The 23,279-nt window shown below is 33.3% G+C and overlaps 3 protein-coding genes across 5 annotated transcripts; 2 read left to right on the top strand and 1 right to left on the bottom strand.

Moving 5' to 3' along the window:
• Positions 1 to 14,016: 14,016 nt before the first annotated feature.
• On the top strand, positions 14,017 to 14,803 carry LOC135840742 (uncharacterized). The gene is made up of 3 exons (XM_065357403.1): positions 14,017 to 14,300; positions 14,377 to 14,486; positions 14,565 to 14,803. Exons 1-3 carry the CDS (start codon positions 14,188 to 14,190, stop codon positions 14,729 to 14,731), a joined length of 390 nt encoding a protein of 129 aa, XP_065213475.1. The 5' UTR covers positions 14,017 to 14,187; the 3' UTR covers positions 14,732 to 14,803.
• A 795-nt stretch (positions 14,804 to 15,598) lies between these two features.
• On the bottom strand, positions 15,599 to 18,503 carry Tbc1d22 (TBC1 domain family member 22). The gene has a single exon (XM_065357399.1). It carries the CDS (start codon positions 18,287 to 18,289, stop codon positions 16,757 to 16,759), a length of 1,533 nt encoding a protein of 510 aa, XP_065213471.1. The 5' UTR covers positions 18,290 to 18,503; the 3' UTR covers positions 15,599 to 16,756.
• A 371-nt stretch (positions 18,504 to 18,874) lies between these two features.
• LOC135840736 (rho GTPase-activating protein 17-like) lies at positions 18,875 to 23,275 on the top strand. Of its 3 annotated transcripts, XM_065357397.1 has the most exons (18): positions 18,878 to 19,033; positions 19,217 to 19,282; positions 19,436 to 19,556; positions 19,646 to 19,766; positions 19,834 to 19,910; positions 19,988 to 20,176; positions 20,244 to 20,358; positions 20,427 to 20,577; positions 20,659 to 20,808; positions 20,879 to 21,056; positions 21,124 to 21,342; positions 21,421 to 21,500; positions 21,584 to 21,758; positions 21,828 to 22,102; positions 22,171 to 22,478; positions 22,545 to 22,722; positions 22,805 to 22,927; positions 23,002 to 23,275. In XM_065357397.1, the coding sequence occupies exons 3-18, from the start codon at positions 19,498 to 19,500 to the stop codon at positions 23,124 to 23,126; spliced, it is 2,523 nt and encodes an 840-aa protein (XP_065213469.1). In that variant the 5' UTR covers positions 18,878 to 19,033; positions 19,217 to 19,282; positions 19,436 to 19,497; the 3' UTR covers positions 23,127 to 23,275. The 3 variants fall into 3 exon arrangements, with proteins under 3 accessions (XP_065213470.1, XP_065213468.1, XP_065213469.1); XM_065357398.1 differs by lacking the exon at positions 19,217 to 19,282 and having other exon boundaries at positions 18,875 to 19,185; positions 21,130 to 21,342; XM_065357396.1 differs by lacking the exon at positions 19,217 to 19,282 and having other exon boundaries at positions 18,876 to 19,185.
• The last annotated feature ends 4 nt before the right edge of the window (positions 23,276 to 23,279 follow it).

Genomic DNA, 23,279 nt, shown 5'->3' with positions numbered 1-23,279 from the left:
GGGTCAATGACTTTATTTGAAAATAATTTCTTTTTTTTTATTTAATTGTTTTCGAAAGGTTTCAACAATTCTTTTTTAAGAGTTGATTATTTTCTAGATTTCGTAATAAGTTACGAAAATTTTCTGAAAAATTTTCCAACTTCTGTCTGGTGTCAGCAATAAAAACGAGTTTCAACTTTTTAATTTGAATGAAAATTTATCCAAAAATATGCTCAAATTGATAGCATATTTCATTCAATTTTTGAAATACTGAATAATAGCATTTTCCTGCACCATTGTATGTCTCAGGACCTTATGAAAATTGAAGTCATATGATCTTGATCATATGGTAATCAAGCAGTCAATTTCAATAGTTCATTTTTTCAAAATGAAAAACCTTCTCAAGCTCCTTGCAAATTCCATCTGTTGAATTTTTCGAGCATTATGAGTTGAATTTTCACTTGATCAATTTTGTAATTTTTCCCTCATTTTTGTTCAATAATCTAATTTTTTTTTAAATTCAAACTTGTACCTACTTATCCTTTTTCGTAAATATTCTCGTTAATAACGTAAAATTCAGTCTACTTTTTCAATAAAATGATTGATCAATTAAATACTAAAAATCAGCACTGATAGATTCCAAATTTTTCATCAAATTCTTTCTTTCCTATATAGATCGCATTTTCATTCTGTTATCTCCTGTACTGAGTTATCAAATTACAAAAACTCGAAATAATGATTCAATTAACGTAATCTGATTAATTTCAGCACTTTTCAATTTTTGTTATTTTTTGATTCAGCTAATATTACGCATTCAGTCATTTTTGTCTGATTTTTGAATAAATACACAAAAATTTACCTATAAAAAATAGCAACGAAATTCAACACGATCAATTTATCCAAATATTTATTCAAATATTTATTTCAATCCGAGAAATATCCCCTTTCCATTTCCCACATTTCCTTCTGGTTTCTGGTCTATGATCCTAAAAATTATTTTGAATTTTCAACTCATAATTATCTGAAATGAGAAAATTAATGTCAGACATTACGTCACTTTGGCATAGTTCTACATGCTGGAATTGCTAAATTCTGAGAATCAATGCAAAGAAAAGGATAGGTTGTAGTACTGAATTTATTTATTTCTTAAAACTGTGTTTTCCATTTTTCGTTTTTGTACTGAAATCATTACAAAAACGAAAAATGAAACGCATTGGAATACCTCGCTTTCAATATTGTTTTGCCAATTCTTACGAGTAGAACAATGCTGGAAGGGGGCATCTATCTAGATATTAGATTATTTTTATAAATAGACCTATGCAATTGACAAATGCGACTGCTCAATGTTCAAAATTTGTCCAATTTCACTAAAAATGTGTTTTCTATTTTTCGTTTTTTGCAATGTAATCATTGCGAAAACGAAAAATAAAACACATCAGAGTACCTCGTTTTCAACATTGTCCTACCAAACCTTACGAGTAGAACAATGCTGAAGAGAGGCACCTATTTAGGTATATTTTTTAGTATAAGAATTTGGCGCGCTTTTTGAACTACCAATATGGTGCAATGTTCAAGAAACGTGCTGGTAATTCTGGTATTCGTTTTCGCAGGAAAAGAGTTCATTAACCCTAGCCGAGGCATAGGGCGTTGACTTTTTCCAAAATGACGATGGTGGCCAGTATTACAACTTGAAGAGGGAGACTATGTACTTTCTATTTATAGAATGAAGTACTCCCACCTATGTAACACCTCCACATACCCCGCCATCACTGGCGGCATATTTCAAACGATTTGATGTCGAGTAGGCGTGAATTAAACCACAAGATTTTTATGACCTAAGGCGATGAAATGAAAAAGGCGCGAACTGTTCACGAGTTGGTATTATATCTCGACCACATACGTTTGGAAGTTTTCGTTCTGCCACACAAATTAACGTGGGACTTAGATAGATATGCAGAGAATATCATAATGATGGTAATTTCGAACATATCCATTTTTATTTTTTCATTTTTTTTTAAATTTTTTTTTTAAAAATTTAATTCAATTTATTTTTCTTCTTACTTCTGTAAGACCTATTTCGTTACTGTAGCAAGTTTTAAATATTTTTCAATCAAACTGATATCCAACCTGTGCTATTTTGGAAAGTGAATTTTCCTGCTTCACTCATATCCCTATAAATTTAATTCAGTGAATTACTCGAAATTTTTTTTTGACTTTGATTTGATTATTTATCTAATGAATATTCAACTTTTTGATTTTTTCAACATATTGACATGAATTTGAGTCTCCGTCCTGACATAGGTTTTGATTTGAATTTTGATCATTATATCTAGTCTGTCGATTTAATTTTTCTCAAAAATTAACGTAAATAATCCAGCTTAATAGAAATCGAAACATTTTTAGCGTATTTGATACAAACCTTTTATTTTAATGAAATTTTGTAGAATTTCCATTTCTTTTCAACTATATTCAATAACAATAGTCTGACAATCGTAATTCATGTTTCCTTACTCAAATCTAAAATACTGTTAGAACTTATACCTAGGTGATAAGATTTCTCGTCATTTAGGCATTAATTTCTTTCAAAGACTGATAGTCTTGTTTGATTTCTTCAATATTATTATATCGATAATAATATACCTACTCAAGATATAACAATATTTGATTTACCTGTAAATAATTGACTAATGAAAATTCTGTTTTCTTTATGAGATTTTACTTTTCCAAAACATCCATGTCTAGTAGCTCACAAGTGACCAAACGTCTCAAAGATAGAACAGGATTCACAAAGTGAAATCGCTTGCGAACATTCGTTCAGAGAAAGACTATGTTATACTCATCTGACTGAAAAGTGAAAACCTGATGAAGCAGTCTTGGTCCGGATTGAATGGAAAGTCCAGCTGAAAGTTGAACCTGGAAAAAAACAACACATAAAAAAGTAATATGCGGAGTATAATGGAATACTGAAAAGTAACGTTGAAATATCATAATGATCTGAATACCCTGCTCAACTTCTCCCTTCCTATATCAACATATGTCTCAAAATACATACGTGTTCGTTTTTATACAAAACATTTTTTTTAAACTTATGCTATCAATTAATTGCAATTTGTTTATTAGCCTGATACGTAAAGCTGTTTCAACTGAAGAACACACTATTAATTCAACAGTGTCGATAATCTGAAGGAGTTGAGTACCTAACCAAAGAAAAGCGACAGCCTAACGAGCCCAAGGAATGTTCAAAGGATATGAAGTATCGTATTCATTGATATCATACTACAATAACACGTAACTATAATAACTGCTTTGACTGCATGTAAATCAATTTGCATTGTTAGATACGACAATTATCAATTAGATACACAATAATTTGAATTTTTTTTTATCTTTATTATGAAATAACCATAGTCATTTCAAAATGAATCGAGAATGCATTTGTAATGGCTCTGCCAGGATGATTTACTGCTCAAAAGGTGTCTGTTATTGAGGGGCACTGCTGAGAGAAGTTGAATGACGATTTCAGTTACGCTTCAATTAGGATACAACATTTTTATCCCTTGAACAGCTATCTCTATAGGATGTTCCTGAATGTAACTCAATGCAACCAACAGTACACCAGGACACATCATACTTCAACTTCCACACGTTAGCATCGTTCTCAATGGTAGATCAAACTTCAAATTACGAATGGGGCAAGATTTTAGGTGGACGAACGATTCCAACACCTGAAGTTTTTCCACAATTTTATCCAATATCTAACCACGTTTGATCAAACGAGCTATAATTCAGTAGACGACCACTGAATCCAAATCCAAGGAAGAGGAAAATAAATCCAAATAGCCATAACAATCTATGGTACCTATATAGCCTGAGCAAGGTAAAGCTTCTACATTTCCATTTTTTGATATATACAGTAATGAAAAGTAAGAACTTATGTGTACAACTCAGCTATAATAATTTCTATGCAGGATGCATAATTTGTTTTCTTTTTTCATTCATTTGTCTGGTTAAGATCCTAAGTTTTTAGGAAAAACAGCCTTTTTTTTATGTATCAGTTTCAGAAAAAACCAAAAGCGTCACAATTTTGTTGAGCAATTGATCTTGATTTATGAAGAAAAATATCAATGATTAACCCAAATAACTGATTGTGCATGGTTTTTTTTTTTTTGCTTTAATTTTGAAATAGGTAAACTTTGACATCCACTAATCTTTTGTTTACTTGTTAAAACAGAGAAAATACACGTACTTGGTATAAGCAGAGATTCCAATATGGTCAGCGTAGTTTATTATCGCCAATGGAAAAGAATCCTGTCTTCAATTACGTGAGCGACGAGTTGACGATAGTAAATTCCATCTGGAACAACAAAAGACCTGAATCAGACAATAACAACACAAAATTGATAAGAAAATGATTTATGTTAATTATTTATGCTAGAAAATTTACCCAACAATTCGCACTTATGCAACGTGTTTAGATGATAAATGTAATGTAACCACTGACCAAACATTGTTCACAATTTCCCAAAAAATTTAGATCTTTTTCAATTTTCAAAATTCAAAAAGTCATCAGAGACATATTTTTTTTTGTTTTTTGGTCATTTTATTTTCATTTTTTTTTATTTATATACTTCAAGATGTCATAAGACTAGAAAGAATATCCTTCTAAAAGAAGTCCACATGATTTAAGCTTTGCATGGTCCGGATTTCTACATTACTTTCTCACCTTTGGAATGAATCTTCAATTTTTTGATTTTTGATTTTTTTTTTGAGCACTTTAACAATTGTCTCACTTAAAAATAACGCAAAAAATGGTGCGACTAAAATATGAATTCTAAAAGTTGTGGTATGATACAAATTAGAAGGAAATACTCAATGACTATTCTAAATTGAAAAAATTCTAGATTTTTTTTTATTAATCATCATACCTGCAACAAATATTTTACAAATTTAAAAAATGTAGGCAAAAATTAATAGATACATACCTGACGACACAGTTAAGTGCCTAGCTCGCATATTGCCAATCCAAGTGATCACATTTTCGATTACCTTTTATTTTTGAATTTGAAATTCAATAATTCAAATGTCTCAACTTTTGTTCTTTTTTTTGGGTTTCCAAAATTTAAAAGAGAGCACTTTTTGGATTATACTCGCTCCACTTAGAATTTTCAAAATGAACAAAAATTCATTCATTTTTTAAGTGGAATTCCCTGACACACTGTTGCCACAATCTTGATCTAGGAAACCACCCTGTTTTGATCCTATTGTGATGTGATTGACGTATGTAATGTGTCTTCCTGCTTATTGAGCATTACCTAAAGTTTCAGTATTGCACTTCAAGTATATGTAGAGACTTTGTCTCGATATCTCTTCTGAGATTTGTTATTGTGATGATCTAGATCGTTCACACGTTGTCAAAAGCTTTTTAAGCGCCATTCTTACCTTTCAATAAGAATGATACTTGAAACTGAACTCTGGTGATGGTTTGATGGCAGTGGACGTAGGCGATGCGTTCAGTACATTTGCAAACTAAATAGTCCCGCCTCCGCACCATCTCTTGGAAACTGTTCCCTCAGAAATTAGACTGCATTCAGCGCAGCGAAGTACGGAGGGGCAGTGGCACGTATAGGGCAGCAGGGGGGGTGTAGTGACTGCACTGGGCCCAATCTGCTCTATTTTGTTTTCATGATCCGTGCTCCACTTCGATGATCTACTCTCTCTGAGTGAACCCACGAAGGGGCATATGACATAGGGCAGTTTGGCCCCACTGCCGTAGGTAGTGCTTATAAGATCTCCTCCCTATATTGGAAATATTCGGCAACGTGTGTATTTATAAATAGAAATACGTTTCGTATGTGCATTGCGTACCTGCTGCTGGGTTGTTGACTGTATCCTTCTTATAGTTAGGTTAGGAGAGAGTTTGAGTCAACGGCCAGGGATTGTGGAATGTACAATGATCATCTTTACGTTACCAGGTATGCGGCTGCACCCCTTCCCCCCCATGTGAGGTAGGTTCGCGGCTCGCACTCTTTATGACATTTATGGCCATAGATAGGGCTATGAGTATGATTTACGACCTATACGTGTACATAGTTATCGCGCCAAAAGTACCACGTGATGTAGAAGAAGAAGATTTATGCCTATATAATGAGCTATTTTGGCGGCAAATCCTCACTTGGTCTCGGCAATACGCGTTAGCTGGTTCCTTGTCGCGTGAATGTAATTTCAGGTAGATGGGAGTCCCGTGACTTCCATGCCTAGTCTTAACTGTAGTTAACTCACCCTCGCTGGTGTATAAAATAATTTGTTTTTAATAATAATGCAATCCGATGGTTGCTTATTAGATAACATAATTGGCACTGAGGATGTTACCGGTCATACCTCAGTTGTCCAACGTTTTACATGTAAACTTCTTTTAGTTAAGGATTCCATGTTGCTCTTAGTATTAGTAGAGCCCCGAAAGAATGGAGAATGTGAACAGTGTCGATGGTGAGTGGTGAAATTCCCTCAACCCAAACAACTAGATTAATTAACTTCATCAATTAATCAGTGAAGATGGGTATGTACGTAACTGGAGGTTTAAGTACCTACCTAATTTGTAAATAATAGAGTAATGCATAGCTACATCTTGTATTGAACATGTATCTGAATTGCTTATCGTAATATTATCAATTAAGTATAATGTTACCACAGACTTCTATGTATAAACTAGATGACGAACTCGCCATAAGATACGTGTTAAAAAACTGATGATTGTCATAGTATATCTTGCCCCTGACACTTAGGTCAAGTGTTATCAGTTTATCCCAAATAAACATACATTTTATGCATGTTTTTCGTAGTTCCTGTATAATTTGAGATATATTTTCCAAATGAAATGGTGAAATTGTGGAAAGCTATTTATTTAAATAATCATGGTGTTAACGTGTAGTGCTTATGGATGCAGTAATCGAGCCAATAAAACCAAAAATCTTCACTTTCACAGGTAAGCCATGTTTATACCTTAACGTTCGTATTACATTTTCATCACAGATTAATGTAATTTTATTTCACATGATTGTTCTTTAGTTTTCCCCTGAATAATAAAAGTTTATTATCTGAATGGCTTCGAGTTCTAAAGCGTGAAGGATTCACACCAACAAAATACAGCAAGCTATGCAGCGAACACTTTTTAGATGTTGATTACCTTTATCAACCTGGTTTTAAAAAAGTAACTTTGAAACCTGATGCTGTTCCATCAATTTTTAATTACCCTGACAGATTGAAGAAGAAGGTTAATGTCAGAGCGACAAAAGCATCACGAGACGTAAGTTTTTTTTCACTACTTTTTTCTACCTCTCATGTTTCATAAGAATAGAATCTAGTTTTTGTCTTGTGTAGGGTATAGTACAGCCATTTAGTGAAAATAATTCAACTTCGAGCAACGTCGGCGAGGCTTCTAGTGATTACACTACTTCTCATGTTCTCGAGGACACAAAATATTGTGATATTGGTGTGCAAACTGACGCAGTTTTATCAGCTGAAGAAGATTTCAGAAAAACTATAAACACATTACGACTTCAATTAACTCGACAGAAGAAACAAATTCTCTCAATGCGGCAGACTATAAAATCATTGAGAACTGATTTAGAACAGCAAACAACCCTTCTGGATGGATTTGAAGGTACAGTTATTAACCTTAATATCTCATATTTTCACAAATGCTGACAGTAACTCATGCTGGTAATAAATTTCCAACATTCATTCTAACAAATTACGCATTCCTTGTTTCACAGGCAATTTTTTCTAAATATGTGATGCACTAATTGTTCCTAACACTGTGTCGGTTTATGGTTTTTTATTTATTCGATAATTTAGGTCCTTTACGTGATATTATGGAGAATGAGTTCAAAAATCGCCGAAAAAAAGATAGACGTGGACGACGGTACAGTGAAAAGATAAAAGAGTTATCTCTAAGTCTTCATTATGGTTCATCATCTCAATATAACAGTCTGAGGTTCCTCTAATAAATGAATATTTCCGGTTTCCCATTACTTTTTTTGCATGAAATATCACTTCATATGGTTTTTTCTTTTCAATCTCCGCTTGTTGCCTTGTTTTCTTTTTTATTCTTCCGTATTATTAAGTATTACTAACCATTTTCATGCATTTTCAATATAACAATTCGCTTGCTTTTTCATTTTGTGCTTACGTTAGCTCATGTATGAATCACCAATAATGTATGATGTGTTGACTGTTTACAGAAAAATTTTCACTCTACCTCATCCATCAACAATAGCGCTATGGACATCTACTGTCGATGCTGAACCAGGGTTCCTAAGTGAAGTACTGAATATTCTCCATACATTCCAGGAATGTGATAGAGATGTGAATTTGGTAATAGATGCCATGTCTATCAAGAAAGGAATCGTGTGGGATGCCGACCAAAAAAAATTTACCGGATTTGTTGATTATGGAAATTCTAATTCAAGTTCTGCAGCTGGAAAAAATGAAGCAACCGAAGCGTTATTTTTTCTGTTAGTCTCTTTAAATGGAGCATGGAAGTTACCATTTGGGTATTTTCTTATTAACAAGATATCAGGTTTGAAAAATTATTTCGTAATTTTACATTAAAAAAACATAAGGATGCAGTCATAAAATTAATTGCTCTCGTAGGTGCTGTGCAGGGCGAGCTAATCAGTTCTGCGTTGGTATTGGCTCATAAACGTGGTATCAGAGTGAGAAGTATTTGTTTTGATGGCGCTCCTTCCAATTTGACCACTGCTAAGTAAGCACTTACTCTTTTGAACATGTTATTGATTAAGTAAATTGTACAGCTATCACACAGCAAAGTAATTTATTTTATACTGATAGGTATTTATCTCGTAAAGAAAGCTCTATAGAAGAAGCTGAAGAATTTGAAGCAGAATTTGATGCGATTGATGACCATGATGAAATTGAAGAATTAGATGCCATATCCATGCCGACTGAAGCTGAAGTATTATATGACAGAAACCAAATACCTAACTTCTTTATTCATCCAGAAAGTAAAGAAAAAGTTTATATTATACTGGATGCATGTCATATGATAAAGCTAGTGCGGAATGCTTTAGGTAAGCAACGTAAGAACAGATCAATTTTGAATTTGAAAACACATAAACAAAAAATTCAGAGATATGTAGATAAAATAATGACACAAGTACTCTTTATTTTAATTAATTTTTGCAATTGACTTTTTACAGCTACTTACAAAACCTTTAGAAGCGAGGATGGCTTAATCGAATGGCGCTTCCTAGCAAATTTATATTATCTGCAAGAGAAATTAGGACTCAAGTTTGCTAATAAGCTTAGCAAAACTCACATCAGCTTCTACTCTAGTAAAATGAAGGTGAAATACGCGGTTCAAGCTCTTAGTAGTTCGGTAGCAGATGCCATAGAGTGGTTGAGATCAATGGGAGTGAAAGAGTTTGAAGGTTCTGAGGCTACCACCAGATTTATTCGTATAATTGACGAAATGTTTGATTTCTTAAATAGCCGTATTCCTTTTGCAAAGGGATTTAAAAAACCTATCTTTAAAAGTAATTTAAGTTATTATAAACAGAAAATTGATTATTGGATTAATTATTTAACTGACCTTCAAGATGGAAATGGTATACCTATCTTGCTCACGAGACGTAAATGCTTTGTAATTGGGTTAAGAATAACTTTAAATTCTGTTCATAAAGTAGCATCGGACCTACTTGAACAGGAGTATTATAAGTACATTTTAAGTTATAAATTTTCTCAGGATCACATTGAGCTTTTTTTTTCATTGGTTAGATTACGCTTAGGTTGCAATGATAATCCTACTTCGTTGCAACTAAAGTATATTGTAAAAAAGTTGCTTTTAAGAAATTGTATTAGTCTTAAGTCCGGAAATGTTCAAGTTTTAAATGATGAACAAATTGGAAGCATTTTCAATATTTCTCGCCGAAAGTGTCGCAAAAAGAAACAAGACTTAACAACTGTCTTGAAGGATTTTGATTTCGAGGTGCCAGAGGATTTCTCATTTGCCGAAAATGAGGAACTTTTGAAAGATAACATTTTGTATTATATTTCTGGATATATAGTTCTAAAATTATTTAATCATGTAAGTTGTGAAAAATGCCGTCAAGCTATGAAAAATACGTTACCTAAAGATCATACTTATTCAGTTAATGTAAAATTCGTGACAGAGAGTTTCCTTCATTTTAAAAATCGCGGAGGATTATGTTTACCTTCTTTTTCAGTATTTAAAATTGTGAAAGAATGTGAACAAGTTATCTCTTATTTATTCCAATGTACAGATATAAAAAAAATTAGGAGCCCAGCTATATTGTATAAAGTTCGTAATAATCTCTTTTCCGAAGATTTGTGTACTGGATCAACCCTTTTTCCTAATCTGAATTGTTCTTCAAAAGATTCTAGTGTTGATCATAAATTATTTTTATTCAATTTAATCTGTAAGAGATATATGAAGATACGTTTTTATAGCCTTGAGAAAGTATTAAACGATCATGCAAGTACCAGAAATAAAATGAAAAAAATGACTCTTTTTAAACATGAATAATTTTCCCAATGTTACTTAATTTTATTTGTCATTTGTATTGTAAAAAATTAAAAATAAACTGTGAGTGGATTTCATGATTACATTATTATACATTGATGTTCTGCACGTCTGCTTTCATTCATATTTAGTTGATTTATTGAAAAATTCACTGGTAAAAAATGTAAAAATGAAAAAAATTATCACGCATTCATATAACTCGCATTGTTAATATGGTGTTTCTTGACCTACGTTGCAGGGGCGCGTTATACTACACGCAGCCGTGTGTTTCACTCGGAGTTCGTCATCTAGTTTATACATAGAAGTCTGTGAATGTTACGATGTCTATAATTTAGCTGCATTGAAGGTACCTATTTTAGAATATGTATTATTCTGCCTTGAAACGTAACTTAGGCAACCCTGTATTGTGTATATGTACTTTGTTGCTTAAATACGTTTTAATAAATCATCTAATTTGTTGTACAGAGTATTCAATAATATTCCTTCACAACATACTATGTGTGTAGTGGATTTAGAATGATCTTTCTACCTTCTGAGCTATCTAGGAAAAAATCAATAATTCTCCTCTGGTGGGAATTAGGCAAAATCTCACCACCTAGGGAGGGAGAATTATCCTCCCTCTCTATTCTTGATTATTCCGAATCTCACTATATCAACATGAAGTTATTACTTATTAGAGATGAATTTTTAAAAATTAATGTTCAATTTTAAATAGTGTTGGGCAAATTCGCGAATATTCTTTTTTTGCTTGCGCATGCGCAAGAATATGCGCAGATTCTTGCGCATATTCCGCAGATTCTTTTAAAAAAATTAGAACATTATTGCTTAGTTTAGAGATAATCGGAAACTTTCCAAATTTCCATTGAAAAGGTTTCAAATTATTAAGGAAAATTGGAAATTTATAAAGAAAAGTTGATGTAAAACTTGTAAATTGTGGAAAATTGTAGAAAAATCTTCAAATTGTTTGAAAAAAGTCATGATTTTTATTTTTTTGAGAGAATATTCTCCAAGCATTTGAGAATATTCGCGAATATTCTCAGATTATGCGCATTGAGAATATTCTCAGGCCAACACTAATTTTAAAATTGATGAATGAATATCACATCATGTTTGCTTAAAATCAAATTTAAGTCGAATTCTTCAATTTCGATTGCAAATATTTCATATTACTATTACCTAGCAAATACTATCAACTGACAATACTGGCAACTCCATTTAAAATTAGTGTTGGCCTGAGAATATTCTCAATGCGCATAATCTGAGAATATTCGCGAATATTCGCGAATATTCTCAAATGCTTGGAGAATATTCTCTCAAAAAAATAAAAATCATGACTTTTTTCAAAAAATTTGAAGATTTTTCTACAATTTTCCACAATTTACAAGTTTTACATCAACTTTTCTTTATAAATTTCCAATTTTCCTTAATAATTTGAAACCTTTTCAATGGAAATTTGGAAAGTTTCCGATTATCTCTAAACTAAGCAATAATGTTCTAATTTTTTGAAAAGAATCTGCGGAATATGCGCAAGAATCTGCGCATATTCTTGCGCATGCGCAAGCAAAAAAAGAATATTCGCGAATTTGCCCAACACTATTTAAAATACATTGAGCGTTTTTGTCGCAGTAATAACGCGATCTGAACGGCCGGGGTAAAAACTAACTCTTATCAAAAATGCTCTGATTGGTTAGTTTATAACTGGTTTGAATCTCGCGCGTCCTCGAAATTCGAATAAGCAAATCAGATGCTTGGGGTAGTTGTGGTAATGATTTAGTTCTACCCTAGGCCGCTAGGAGGCTAAAACACCATTTTTGGATGGAGTTGCCAGTATTGTCAGTTGATAGTATTTGTACCTAGCTTTAAAATTTTGAAATTTGAATAGTCTTTTTTTGTTGAAAAATTGATAATGGAAAAAGAAAGGCAAATAGGACGAGTAAAGCGGGGGCAAAAGCTCTCAAAAATTAGTATTCCAGGAGGCATAAAAGCAATAGAATTTGAATGATTTTTTTTTTGAAAAATCCAAAATGAAAAGAGAAAAGCAAACAAGCCCGAGCGAACCGAGTGCAAAAGCTCTCAAAAATCAGTATTTTGAGAGGCATAAAAACGACGTTTTTTTTGTGTGATCAGTTACTTATAAAAAGTTTATTATTTTGCTTCAAAATTTTAAAATTTGAAATTTGAATGATGATTATTTTTTTAAAATTCATACTCGAAAAGGAAAAGCAAACAAGCCCGAATGAAGCGAGGCCAAAAGCTTTTAAAATTCAAAGTTTCAAAAATTTAATAATATTTTGAGAAGTAAAAAAAAGGTTTCTTTATGAAGGGAGGAGTTTATTTTTCTGATTCAAACTCAAACTTTAAACATTTCTTGAATAATGTATAAACAATAAGTTTTTAATGAGGGAAAAAAAAGAGCAAATAGCCCGAGCAAAGCGAGGGCAAAAAAAACCAACTTTTTCAATTTTTTATTGATTACTTAATGATTTTTTAAATCATTTTGCCCAAAAAATTGAAGAAAAAAAGCAAAAAAAAAACGGAAAAAACGGAAAAAATAACGGAATTTTTTTCGTTTTCCGTTTCGTTATAGCATTAAGATTTTTTATAACGTTATAATTTCGTTACGGTTTCTTCTGCAACAAATTTCGTTTTCGTTTATCGTTACGTTATTATAACGGAAAAAATTCCGGTTTTTTCCGTTTTTTCGTTTTTTCGTTACGTTATGAACAGTGCTGTGAGAACGCGGAAGTGCTCGTTCCCGTTCCCGTTCTTCGTTCTCACTATAAAGAACGCCTTTCTTTGTTCCTTATTGTTCCCAAATGCAACACCTCGATCCTGTTCCTAGTTCTTCTGCTCCATAAGCAGAAGCGTTCCCATTCCTGTTCTCATTCTCAAAAAAATTTCCAGAATTCACGTTCCTGTGTTCCCGTTCCCGTTCTCAATAGTGTTCTGTGGTACAAGCCAAGCAATTTTTGGTGGAAATTTTTTCATTTTCTTCAATTGTACCATAAAACAACTAAAAGTTTGTGGAAAAAGCTTATTTTCCCCTATTTTTCAGAATTTTGGGAGGTAATTAGAGGACCCTGAAAGAACATCTGAGAACGCCAAATTAGCACTCCGTTCCCGTTCCCGTTCCGTTCTCGCAATTTTATTGTCACCGTTCTTGAGTAAGAACGTTCTTCAAGAAGATTTGTGTGATTGTCCGTTCGTTCTTTGAAGGAAATTTAAAAAGTAGCGTTCTTTAGGCGTTCCCGTTCCCGTTTTCGTTCGTTCTCACAGCACTGGTTATGAACGTTATGACAACACTGCTCAAAACGGCCAAAGCGGGACTAATCAAAACCAGATTAACCGTAACCGAAACTCCGAAACTTAGCCAATCACGTACCGCGATGATGCTAGCGCGCTCTGGGGAACGTGGAGGTCCGAAAATCACGTGCTCACGTGATTATCATTATCCAAATTCCTCCAAATGGATCATTGGATTGTATTCCATTCCATGAATGAATTATTCAAAATTGCAAACGAAGAATTCGGTTCGGTTTGTACTACATATTGAATTACTTGATGCTGGGAATTAAAACTTCATTTTAAATACGTTTTCAAATAACTGTTTAAATCATTTACTACCGTAGACGTTAAATAAATTCGAAATGAGTTTGGAACTGGTCGGGTTTGAAGACGGATTGAAAAATTATCTGGATTCTATTCGTTCAGGGATGAAAAAAATTCATTTGCGCCGAGCTTATGAACAATTGAGAAAAATGTAAGTAACTCGTTTTATTACAAATGACGTGCAAATTCTCGAATGTTTCATATTTTACTTCATGTTCCGTTTTTAGAAGCGAAGATGTAAAGTTAGAGCTTCAAATTCAAGCAGCCCATCAAGGACAGAATATCGACGAGGAGGTGTCAGATGAATCTGACGTGGAGTATCCAAAAGCAGAAGATGGTAAAGTAACTAAATAGTTCATGTACTAATTGAATTCATGTGATTGGTGATTTCAGTTCGTTATGTATTATTTTACAGCTGAGATCGTGCCACGATCTGATTTTGATCTATTAATGAAGAAGTATGATCGCGTAATGGACAAGTACTTTTCGTTTCTGCCGCTAACTTCACGAAGAACCTACGCGCTGTCCCTGTCTTGTGCTGTAGAAGTACCACCCGTGTTATATAATCAATGGATACCGTAATCTTTTTCGAAATCTGTAATTTCACCTGAATTATCTGTGTTATATCAATACACCATTTACATAATCTCGTTATAGCTTGTATTATTTACAATTTTCATTCCCCCTGTTAATTGATAGAGATAACTCCTAATACAACGCTTTAGAAAAGCAGGTAACGAAGCAACAGTTTTGTAATGTGACTAAAAGTAACGAAAGTAATTCAGTAACTCGTCTAATGAGATGTGTCAGCTCTTCGAATGCGAAGTTTCTGAGGTGCAATTATCTACTATTCTGGAGTGCCACATTTACATTAAATAAAATTCGTAATTTTGTTTGTAAGATAACGGTAACGGACGAATCGAAAGGACGCGCTTGAAACTTGTGCTGCCACTTGAAAATTTCGAGTCAAGCACAAATCTCAAATCTTAAGTTTAGTAAAGTCCTGTTCAGTGTTCAGATAAAGTTTAAAGCTTTACTAGGGCACTATAAGCTTTACAACTCGATCCTTGCGTTGAAAGTGAAGCGCCCAACTGAAAATCCACACTCCATTATTCATACTAAACAGAAAATATGAAATTTTGCAAGATTATTGAAAAACTAGATACCTATCAAAATATAAAAAGTTGCCTCCAAATTTAAGGGTCTCTAAAATAAATAACCAATATCCAATAGGCCTATTTCACTTCTCATAAAACTGCCAACTTCTTTTCATCATTGCACTATCGTAACACTGTTCTTCGAAATTAAATTTCATAATTTTGGCTAAGGCGCTAAGCCCTTCAAAAACCTATTTGTTGGGATATTTTTAGCTTCTTCTCTCGAGGAGATGAATTCTCTTTCCTTCCATCACGGAATAAAATTAGAGCATAAAAGAAAAAAAAAGTTCAGTATCACTAACATTACGTACTCTATTTGAATATAATTTTTATAATGCCACGTAGGATATACATTATACTTACATACTATACAAGTACAACATTACTGAAATAAAAATATTTGGTCCTAATATCAATGAATTACTTGAAAATACACAACACAGTTATATTTTCGACACACAGGTGAATAAACCTGGAGCCGAAATGGGTGCCACGACAACTTAATTCTTTTGGACTAGGTAAATACAAATTTATCAAAGTGAAACCCACAGTTGCAGTATTACTTTTCCAAAAAAAAGTTACAACTTTCGTAATAGTGATATGTTAACGTATTGTCATTGCGTAAAGATGAAACATACATTTTGTTAAACATGATACCTTGGAAAGCATAGGAAATGAAAGTTCTGTACCGAAAGAATACAGTTTTTCAAACAAAAAAGAATAATATTAACAAATGAAAACAAAACAAAAAACAAATATAAAATATACAAGAAAAACTGAAACAGCTCAAGCAAAAATATTTCAGAAATATTGGTTTAAAAATGTAAAAAACTCATTAAATTCGCGTATTTGTAATGTTTGAATCGGTTTTTCGGTAGGTAGGTATTTTGCAGCAATAATAAAGCTCGAAGCGAACACTTGAAAACAGCTCACTTAAGTAAAGCATACGTACGAGTAGAAAATACATCGTAAATTGAATATAAATAATGAAAATTCGATATAAAACGCGTATGGAACGTTAAAAAAATGTACAAAAACAAAAAAAAAAAATCAACAATACAACAGGATATTTTCAATGAATATGGCAAAAAAATAATAATAATGAAAAATATGCTTAATTTTACGAGAAAACTGACAACGCGTAGAAATTATTATGTTATCGTGAATTAAAAATTCGTTTTCTTTTTTCTTGATTTTCGTTTCGTTGTTTACAAATCATTAGAGATATTTTACCCCACACAACCTTGAATTAGAGATTATCACCGAATTACAACCTTTCTAAAATTTGAAATTGAATTTCCAATTTTTGTAAATCTCATTTTGAAAGCAAATTAAGCATTATCACAATCAACTTATTCGCGTATAAGTTATTATTTCGAATAGAAAAACAAGAATAATGTACACGTAAAAATATTAATTGAAAAAAAGGAAGTTAACTCTCGTACAACGATCACCTAGAATTAGTTTGCAAATGGTTAGGAGCATCGGCAAAAATAAATTTCAATCTGTAGGCCTCAGCGACTAATAAACTAATATCCGAATCTTTCCAATTTTGAGTGGGTAAATTTTGCAACATGATCATTAATCCTTGAAAATCTTTTTCGGCGAGCAATTCTTCGCGCCAATGAAGGAGAAATGCAGCACAAACGTACAGCTGGAACGAAGCGAACGTATCGGATTCAGCTAGGTATGTATCCCATAGACGTATAGAACAACGTAAAGGCAATTCTCTGGTTAATAAATTATTCATCCAACGAAAAGAAAATTGTAAATAATCGATACCGTGTTTTACTAAATGTTTGTGCAAATTTACATCGATCCTTTGGATAAGTTCTTTCAATTGGTTGACTTTGTGTTGAATGCCGAGCTGAGCAAAAATATAGTTATCTTGAATACTATCCAAAAATTTCGAAAGGCACCAAAACGAATCGGCTTCGACGCTGTTTCGAACGACGCTAGGTATAAGGCTAATATCGACCGTGTTCAAATCTTCGTTATTGGTAAGAATTTCTTGTAGAAAAACAACGAAAAACGGAGTAACCAGATCGTTAATTCCTTGGACATAACCGGATGCCGGATGTCTAATCGCCCATATAAATAATATTCTTTCGAACATCTCTTGAACTGTTTTTTGTTGAAATAAAGTCATCAACGGACTCATACGGGGGATATCGATATGGATTTGACGATAAGTGTCTTGAAACGTTTCATCTCTATCGGTGTGATAATATTGTTGAACTAAATTCAAATAATCGAGTCGTTTACGTTCCAGTACTTCTTTGCGACGTTCGACATTAGCAGGTAAGTATCCTGCTAGCAGCCTCCACGTATCGGCGCGAATCTCATTCGGAACTCCCGACCAGCTCAATTTCTTCAGTTCGTCTAATTTCAACACGTTTGTCTGCAGTAATGTTCTGAATTTAACTAAACGACAATCATCGGTGTTCTGATTATTACTACAACTGGCTGAAGACGTATTTCGAGGTAATTCGGACCTGTTTGGTAAATTATCGTGGTGTACTTCGTCGGTCTTAGTCTTGTGATTATTTATAACGTTGATAGCTGCCGATTCGGCTGTACTGCGGCAAATAGTCACGTCTTGGGAAGTATTCGAGTCGTTAGCGAATTCATTGTCTGCTACGCCGCAATCCCATACGTCGTCGACACTGTTTTTGAAGTTTTGAAAACTAGTTGACGACGAATTACTGTACGATGAGGTTAAAACCTTCTTCGGACTGGGTCTACCGGGTATAGTTCTAATATGCTTCTTCCAAAATGAATTTTCTTCGTTGTTTTTCGAACCATCGGCCATTATGAAGATTATACTATAGGTATAGGAGAAGGTGAAAATTTCCAATCTTGAGAAGAATCGAAAAACTATACGCCTACATGGCATTTCATTTAGAAAACGGTCTGATTTTAGGAACAGTGTTAAGACATTCTTCAATTTGAAAACTTCTTCGCAAGTATGTATCACTGGCATAAAATACAACGATGGTCAAACTTTTCAGCAATACTAACACTGTGATGATGAACTATTAGGTGAGACATTATCACAATAGCATTTCTAAGATAGATTTTCGTTGCACTTTTACAACATTTTAATCAGTTTAACTGCATTAATCGTTAATTAAATTCATTTAAAATCATTAAAATTGAACAATTTTCGTGTATATCACAATTTTTGACATTTTTTATCTTTTGTTTACATTTTTTTTTCTTTTGGTCGGATGTAAACATTGGAAGTTGAGTAATTATTGGTAAATTACGCTGGACTAATTATTAATTTCTCATTGATTTATCCATTAATTAAAATTATTCGAACTTTGTCGGTTATAATTTTACTTTATGCTTGTAATAAATTAACAAAATCAAATTTTCGAGCGATGGAATCAATTTAAAATCAATAAAATCGCAACAGTAAAACAGGTAATTACGTGTAAAAAATGTAAACAGTTGAATTTTGATAATAAAACCACAGATGAATGAAAAAGAGTGCGCAAGAATCTACTCCCACACACGTCATAGCACAGTATAAAATTATTACGTCACAGAAAAAATTTTTGTAATCACTACAAAGCACCGTAATAATTTTTCCTGAAATGAGTAATTAGTCAAGAAAATCGAAAAAATACTATTAGAAGATGGCTAAACTAATTAAACAGTTGATCAATAATTGATTAATGAATTACCGACATATCATTTCTTTGCAAAGGACTCTTCTGTGGTAATGTTTATTGTGATAGTAATTTCCTCTAACCTTTATTCTTTTATTTACCAATATCAAAGTCTGTGATAAAATTAAGAAAATTAAGAAATTTTTGTATCCTGGTTAAAACTTGGGAATGTATCAACTGAATGAAACTGATTTGTTCTGAGGTGAGCTATAATTCATTCTATGTTTGTGTAGTGCTTCAGAAGTTTATGACTAATCATGAATTCAGCCCCGGCGGAAACAATCCGATTTTACTGAACAGTGAGTGAAGTAATGGTTCATGTTATCATACACATCGATAGTGATTATTTTCACTGATTTCGCTGAATATACTGTGTTATCTTGGAGACAATATACGAAGAGATAAACTATGTATGTTGTTCAACTATAATGTACGTGTGCATTGTTTTTCAGATGATTGTGACAAATTGCAAGTGTTGGAATATTGTCGTTGATTAGCGCCGGAAATCATAAACATGAACATGAAGAAACAATTTTATCGAATAAAGCAGCAAGCTCTCCAGAATTTCTCCATGTAATAATTTTTTAAACTATGTTCTACCCGAAAATTCGATCATTTTACCTAGTTTCCGTAATTACAAAATAATTGTTCTATTTTTGCAGAGCGGGTAAAAGCGAAGTGTTATCAGATGATTTGGTGATTGCGGAAAAGCGAATCGAAGATATACGAAAAGTCTGTCATAGTATCAGAAAATTAATACCACCTTTTAAGGAAAAACAAAACGTAAGATATTCATTGATTTGTTGTTTTGAAATCATTCATAAATAACTACGTGATTTTTCATCGATAGAAAAAAGAACCTAAAGATCCTGTTCTGCAGTTCTTCGAGAACGCTGGTGGTGCGGATGAAGTGGATGATATCTTGAGGTAATTATTCTTCATTTACACTGTCTAAAATAGGCAGTACGATAATTTTATGTACATTTTACATTTGTTCTTTTCAGACAAGTCCTAATTCAAAGTAGTCAAATGCATGTGAAGTTGGCTGACATAAATAGTGACACTGATAATCGTATCAAAAACAATGTGCTGCAACCGTTACAAGAAATTATGGAATTCGATTTACCAAAGATTGTCAAACTAAAGAACGAGCTTAAAGGACATGTTTTGGATATGGATTCGGCCAGAAGCAGGTAATGGAATTTTTCTTCTACATTTTTCTTTATTTATTCGTTCAGTTCTAATGTTTTTCGATGGCAGGTTGGGCGGTGCTGAAAAACACTCATCAAGTTCCAATTCTACCGGAAACGTCACGAAAATTGATGCGATTAGAGAAGAAGTCGAAGAGAAAGAAATTAGAGTTGATCAAGCACGGGTAATTATTCAACTCCGATGGCCATTTCATGCCTTACAAATTTCATAATTGTTCTAAATATTTCATAGGATGCATTGGCTTCTGAAATGTACGCTGTAATTTCAAAAGAAGCAGTATTAGCGAATGTATTGTTAGAATATATCCAACTTCAACAAGAATCGCATTTGTCTGCTGTGAAGGTTTTGGAGCAATATCTTCCAGATGTCAAGTCTTCTATAGGTAATTAATGAACCGTCGAATGTCGAATTGATAATGAAGGCAATAAATTTGTTCACTGTTGTATTGTAAATCAATTTGTAGATAACGGTCACCTTAAACCAGTATTTAAAACTTCTCTCGACGAACATTTACGAAGCACTGGTCGGAAGATAGCCTACCCTTTAGAGCTCTGTGTCTGTGTTCTTTCAGAACTTGGCATGGAAGAAGAAGGCCTGTTTCGAATAGCCGGAGGTAATCATCGGTTTTACGTACCTAGTTCGTATTTAAGACACGATGATAATTAATTTTTTTTACGATTCAGGTGCTGGTAAAGTTCGTCGTCTAAAGACAGGTCTTGATGCTAAATTTATGAATTTGGAGACAGCTTTGGAATTGAGAGACTGTCACGTTTTCGCCGATGTTTTAAAGAAATATTTTAGAGAGTTACCAGAACCACTGCTTACGTTCAGACTGTACGAAGAGTGGTTAAGTGCAATCAAGTGAGTTGCGCCGAGAAACCGTTTCGTAAATTTTATGCGATTTTATTACAAGCAATGTTATGTCTAGTTACAGACATTCCGCCGACGAAAACGAAAAACTTTCTGCTCTTCGAACAGTTCTTACCAAGTTGCCTCAAACGCATTATGATAATTTGAGGTATTTGATCAAGTTTTTAGCCAAATTATCGAAGAATCATGAAATCAACAAAATGACTCCTCAAAATATCGGCATTGTTATCGCTCCAAGTTTAATTTGGAGTAATAATACTAACCTTGGCAATATTGGGTTCGTATTATCATGTTTTATTCTTCGTGAGTTACGGTGTCGGACGATTTTGAAATTGATTATTATTCTGTTCTATAGAGAAAATATGAGCTTCAGTAATCAGCATACTGCGATTGTCGAATGTCTTGTGAGAAATGCCGATTGGTTCTTTCCTGGTGGTAAGAGCATTATTATGTTAAAAATCTGCTGCGTCAAAATGTTCAGTTGACGGAATTTAAATCCTTTTTATTTTACTCGACAGAGGAAAAATTCTACGTTACCTTCGATGAAGTACAGAGTACGACGAAAGTGAGAGAACACACCAGGTCAAATAGCGCTGATTTAAGGTCATTTAATGTCGAGCTTTCCTCCCCCACTGAACCTTCGATTGAACGGTGTCAGTCTACGACGAGCTTAGAAGAACAGATCCAGACCCAGTGAGTTATACGTTGAAAACCCTTTGAACATACCTTATTCATCGATATTAATGTTTTATAAATTTACAGACCTTTGGCAGAGAGTCCGAAACCTATGAATCGTACTCGTAAAAACAAACCCGCTCCTATACCACCAATTTCCAATAACGCTTTTGGGTCTCCTTTCGGTACTCAGAAGGATAAATCTAACGTTACTAATAAAACTGGTTCGACTACTTCGTCTTATAAAAGTCATCTACCAAATGAAATATCTCCTACGAATGTAAACATGGCGACACATCATCAAGAATCATTCAGTTTTAAAGAATTATCCGATAAGTTAAACGATGTCGTCGAGCATGATGGTGAGTTCACGAGTAATTTTGATTTTATTGTTGGTGATTTATGACGTATTTTTGTACTTATTTCTCAGATAAAGAAGAAAAATCTCGATCGAGAAGTCCTAGATCGAAAGTAGGGTTACTGGAAGATAATAATAGTAACGTTTCGACCGATGTAAGAAATCTTCTAACGGCCGAATCGCTGAATAAAATATTAGAGAGTAAAAAAGTAACCAAACCAGTACCCGCGCCGAGGATTTCATTAGAAAAATTTAATAATGATGAAGTAACACCGAGGAAACCATTAATACCTGAAAAACCAACTGGTCTGACGAGACCTATGAGCTGCACGTTTAAATCATTCAAACTATCCGATTTGCCTGACGTCAATAAGTCGGAGGTAGGTTTGCGCATCATTTTCGTTCTATGCCGTGTTGAATCGAACTAACTATTGTGTTTTACGCAGGCTGAAAAAGGTAAAGGACCTTCGTTAGAAAAAGCTCATTTATATTCAGTCGATAAGCAACAAGTTTCATTTATTGAAATTGCTTCATCACCCGATGACAGCTCACCTACTGATACCTCGGTTTCGACCAATCATGAATATTCGACATTAAGATCTCGATCCAGTTTTTCTTCTAGTGGTTGGTATTTAAAATTGTATATCTTTGAAAAAGAGTGACTTTTTCAAAAAATGAGTTTATTTGTACGTATTTTTGTTGACAGATAATAGAGGCGGCTACGAGAAGTCCGATAATACTAAATCAGATCATCGTACAGATTCTGGGCAGAATTCTAGTCATATGCGAGCCCTCTCTGATGGCCATAACATAGACGTTTCTAACACAGGTGAGCCTTGAGGTATAAATTTGACTTGACTCAAGTTTGGTTTTTTCTGAATTGTGTGTGTGTTTTTTTTGTAGCTAATTTACCGCCACATCGTAACTATCAACGGATTCAGAGACCGATTCCACCACCTCCTCCTCCACCTGTTAGCTCTAAATCACAAATTCGATCTGGATCAATTAGTGACAGTACTAATCTTTAATACATTTTTTTTTTAAGAAGTAACTTTTCATTTTGTATTAAGTTTTCTTGACAGCCGTTATTTATTTACGTTATCGTGTGATATATTTATTTTTTTATGTAGCTTATACCATTTTAAAAGTAATATAACGTTCCGTGGATTTTCAAAAAGTTG

Source organism: Planococcus citri, chromosome 3 (assembly GCF_950023065.1).
Source record: "Planococcus citri chromosome 3, ihPlaCitr1.1, whole genome shotgun sequence".
NCBI classification, from domain to species: domain Eukaryota; kingdom Metazoa; phylum Arthropoda; class Insecta; order Hemiptera; family Pseudococcidae; genus Planococcus; species Planococcus citri.
This window is presented reverse-complemented; position numbering and strand designations above follow the sequence as displayed.